General features: G+C 44.9%; 1 protein-coding gene across 1 annotated transcript; it reads left to right on the plus strand.

The window, feature by feature from the left end:
• Window positions 1–1,881: 1,881 nt before the first annotated feature.
• CUNH21orf140 (chromosome unknown C21orf140 homolog) lies at window positions 1,882–3,316 on the plus strand. Its single transcript, XM_061453121.1, is given in 2 exon segments — window positions 1,882–2,960; window positions 2,963–3,316. Coding segments are annotated over 2 exon segments (720 nt in total). The 5' UTR covers window positions 1,882–2,446; the 3' UTR covers window positions 3,169–3,316.
• Window positions 3,317–4,534: the final 1,218 nt, after the last annotated feature.

Genomic DNA, 4,534 nt, shown 5'->3' on the forward strand with positions numbered 1-4,534 from the left:
CCAAACTGAGGAACATCAAGCCTAATCTTCCCGAGCAGCCCCGGTGGTACCTGCATGTGTGGTCCAGTTCAGAAGAGGACTGTGCTTTTGACCACTTCTGGTGTGTTTCAGATTGCCTCATGAAGTAGTCTCAGAGCACACAAATAAACTGGGCACTAGGATCTGGCTATCAGCCTGCATTGACAGCAGCACAAAGCTGTTGCCTGGTGCTGGTGACAGGGTTAGATCTCAGAGAAACAGGACAGACAGTGTTAGAGCTCTCCTTAGCCAGCCATGGCCAGGAGGTCTCAGGGACAAGAGGGAGGAGAGGATGGGGAAGCCTTACTCCACTTTCATATCTGGGCACACTGCTTGGATGCTACCACAGTTGCTTCCTTGACTTGCTTCCTGTTGATGTCTATTCACATTCAGATGTCTATTCACATTCATATATCTATTCACATTCAGAAGGATGCTACCACAGCTGCTCCCCTGACTTGCTTCTTACTGGTGTCCATTCACATTCAGAAGGTAGCTAAAAAGCAAGAGTAACAAAAGCAAGGTGTCCTTTTTGTGTCTGTCTCAAAGATGGCATGCTCCAACTCATGCATAATTAAGTAAATCCTCTTTGGGAGGAGACAAGGAAATGACACCTTCAATTTAGGTAACAGGGAATATGATTTGTGGTTCCAGTGGGTGTCACAGGCACCAAGAAGAATTAGGGAATAAGAGTTCTTTACAGGTAGTTCTTTTGACACTTTACATCCAGTTCTTGAAAAGTGAGGTCCGTAAATCCACATTCTGGGGGACCTCAGGCCCTAATTAGGCCTCTAAACATGTGCTTTTCAGAACTAATAACCCAATAACTCCAGTAGGACTACTCATGTCAGATTATTCTCCTGGTATACATCTATTAAGGACAAAAACTAACAGTAAAAGAGAAAAGTGTATCACCCAATACAGATGAGTCAATATTATTTTATGTTGTATTCTCATGTGAATATGTACTACATATTTTTCCTCATATGTGTGCAGTCCAAATCTGCCATCGTTATGCATCTGGCTAACAAACCACATAGGCTTCTTTCTGGGGATAAACACTTCTTCTTATATTAAATTTTAGACTTCTGTTCTCCATGTGATGCTGCTAACATAATGTGCCCCATCACTCATCTGCCTCAGCAAGGAGAGAGAGCATCCAGACAGCTGAGCTAGACCCCACTGGCCATGTTCATTTTCAGACATTTTTTGATTCACAGTTTCACACTGCATTGGAAAGAAGGAAGCCTGTTCCAGAGGCAATGATGTGGGCTGTCGGGTATCTCAGTTTCAGAGGTGGGCAAGGAAATGCGTGCCATCAACAGAGACTGACACATTTGTGTTGCTCAGCCCCATCTAGAAGACTGACAATGCTACCAGCTTTCACTCCCAGCCTCATAGGTACAGCTAAGTGTAAGCAATTCAAGTCTTGTACTGACAGGATTGGTCCCGCAGTAAAATTCTGTATATGCATCTGCACGCAGAAGGAGGGACAGGTAAGAAATCAGATGGGTCAAAATAGTCTTCACTTTCTGCTGCTTCATAACCTTCCCCAGATGGACACTTCCTGCTCTCAGTGTGCCTGCACACACACATGTAAGCATCTTCCCCTGGCTGTTCCATCTCCACAGGCTGGCTGCAGCCCTGACTGTGCCACATGTTTCTGTATCCCTGTGCAACTTGCCATGGCAGCAGGGTGGTACCTGTCCACCCTCTGCTCTGACCTTCACTTCAGCCTGTGTGTTCACACAATGCCACACGACCAGTTCTCTTTTACCCTCATAATCTCCTCCATTTCTCTGAAGGTGCTGCTCACCCTTAGACAGGGTGATGGTGTCAGACACAACGCAGGTCCTTCAGAGGTTCATAGCTAGGGCCAGCACAAAATGGAGAATTGGGAGAACAAAGTGGGAACCTAAGAGGACTCCAGAAACAAATTACTCCTAAAGCACCCCGAAGCAACGTCTGAGGTATCACTTATTTCTTCTCTCTCCAAGGCCTAGAGCTGGGTAGGCTGAGCAGGGTGGACCTCGCACAGGTTGCTGTGCTGGCAGGTGCCAGGCACCATGCAGCACCTCACAATGCTGCTGAGATTAGGCCTGCCCATCAGAGAGGTGCGTATGGGGGTCCAGAAGTCCTCCTTCCCCAATAATAAGACACCCGGGATTCATCCCCCACCTCTGCCTGGGGGATTTCAAGGCCACATCCTCCACGAGGGCACACACTTACCAGGGAGGAGCAAATGATTTCTACCACTGGTCTCAAAGCTTAGGCTTTGTTTTCCAAGATACCTTTAAATCAGCCACCTGAAAGCCCCTGTGATGCTGCTGCAGGTTAGCTGTTACACTGTGGAATAGCACCGGGACAACGGGCACATTGTGACCTCTGCAAGCATCCTGCATTAGCCTTGAGACACCAGCATAGAGGCATGCAGCGCTTCGCAAATCCGCTCCTCCGGCATGTACTTCCCAGGAGCTGTTCTGATGCTGCTCAAAAGCAGCAGTGCCTGAAGTATTTAAGATCTCTGAGGACACTGCAGTTCAATGGCTTCAACGCTGGTTTTCTAGGGGAAACAGGTATTCCAGAGAGTCTTATAACAGGAGAAAAATCATCTGAGGAAGCCGACCTGCGTTGGCCGATATGGACACTTGTTCACACTGGCAGCTGCCAAGGGTGGGTGCTCTGGCAGTACAAACTTCTATTAAGAGGTGATCTGCCCACCCATCAGCAGAATGGGGCTTTTCAGGAGTTGTGTGAGTCTCTGACTACATCCCATGGAAAGTGTGTAATTGTGACGAGGGATAAAACACAGCTGAGGCGTGTGGGGGCAAAAGATGGCAAGGAGACGGAGATGGAAACTCTGCCACCAGCCCTACCAGCAATCCACATAGTCAGCATTAAGTGTCGCCCTGAAGCTGCTAGAGCCAATGGCCATGAGCTTCTTGTGCCTGGTCTTCTTTGAAGTGGTTTATTATGAACAACAGGAATAACTTTTCTCTGAGGTCTATTGAGAGGACCCCCTCCTATAGGTGTATCCTCCTGAGTGATTTGATTGTTAAAGGACTAGAGAACATGACCCCAGACAAATGGAACGCGGCGTTTAACAGAGTGAAGAGATGGGAGAACTACTGCCTTGGTACACTTTCTTAAATGGTTCTTCCTGCAGTCAGGCTTCAGATGTGTTTTGATTAGCGTTGAATGAGCTATCCTGCTCCAGCCCTGCCAACCTCTTTCCTTCAAAGAGTGTAAAAACCTAACAGACCACATGTCAATAGCACTAATAAAAGATTTAAATGCAGATGTTTCATTTTAGGAGTATTCCATGACTAGGTTGATATGTGCTATGTTTGGGCTGTGAAGGGACAGTTAATTTCCCTTATCAAAAAAATGGGCCAAAGCATGCCTCAGATCTAGTTTAGCCAGCCTTCTGCACAAATTTCTCTTTTATGGGAGTCATAAGACCATACCTCAGATGCAAATGCCCTCAATTTTGAGAAAGCCTGGGCTGCAAAGTCAATTCTGTAGGTCAAGCCTGTCTTTGATGCCAATGGGAGATCGGCTCCTGAGCAGGGAATATGCTGGACCATCACTGGCACCAGAATTCACAGCCTAAAGAAGTCTGAAGAATTTAATATGACTTTCCTATCGTATATGCATTAACATCTGATATCAGCTCAGTATTTCATTACACTGAGTACCTTGCTTGCAACAATGGCCTGCAAGAAACATTTCAGTGACAGGTAAAATATATTTTCCTAAAAGGGGAGTTCCTTTTGAAGCCTAACAGTTAGTAGTTGGTTCAGGCTTTAAAGCTTGAAGAGCTCAGTCTCACAGGATAAAATATGGCACTCATCATTGGAGATTTTTTTTATCCATGACAGTGTTTACTGAGATGCAATGATTTCTCACGGATCTGAGTTCAAAACTTTAGTTATGAGCAATGAAAAGAAGTATTTCTTAACAGCAGTTTTTTCAAGTTCATTGAACAATTTGGTCTTTCAAAAGTGGATCCCAGTTTGCAATCTCTGTGTTGCTCATTACTGGGTATGGGTTTATTGTGTACTTCTAAGAGAACTAAGATCATAAAAAGTTATGATTCACAGTTTCACTAAAACATTTCAATACAGTGAGGCAAATCTGTGCAGTTTTTATTCCTGTGTGTGGAAACCAACAGAACAAGCATTGTGATGAGGAGTGGTAGAGAGATATCTAAAATAGGGAGTCTCGTCTACCTTCAGAAAAATCCACACATGTAACTCTCTAGAGCTGAGATGTAAATATGCAGAGAAAAATAATCATATTCACTTCATATTCATCAGCAAAGACATCTGCTCATTTTTCACAACTCTGGATGCAGCAGAGAATGGAAAATTAGTTGCTTCAAATGCACGGGGGAAAGAAGAAAGGGGAAAGGGGGGAGACTTTGTTTTTATTGTTCTGACACCATGAGCCTGAAGAGAATTTCACATTGGCTTGAAGCAGCAATTGGTTGACTAAATATCAATGAATATGAAGT

Source organism: Pezoporus flaviventris, unplaced genomic scaffold, assembly GCF_033815535.1.
Source record: "Pezoporus flaviventris isolate CSIRO_AGI_PZ_B2104156 unplaced genomic scaffold, CSIRO_AGI_Pfla_v1 ptg000015l, whole genome shotgun sequence".
NCBI lineage: Eukaryota > Metazoa > Chordata > Aves > Psittaciformes > Psittacidae > Pezoporus > Pezoporus flaviventris.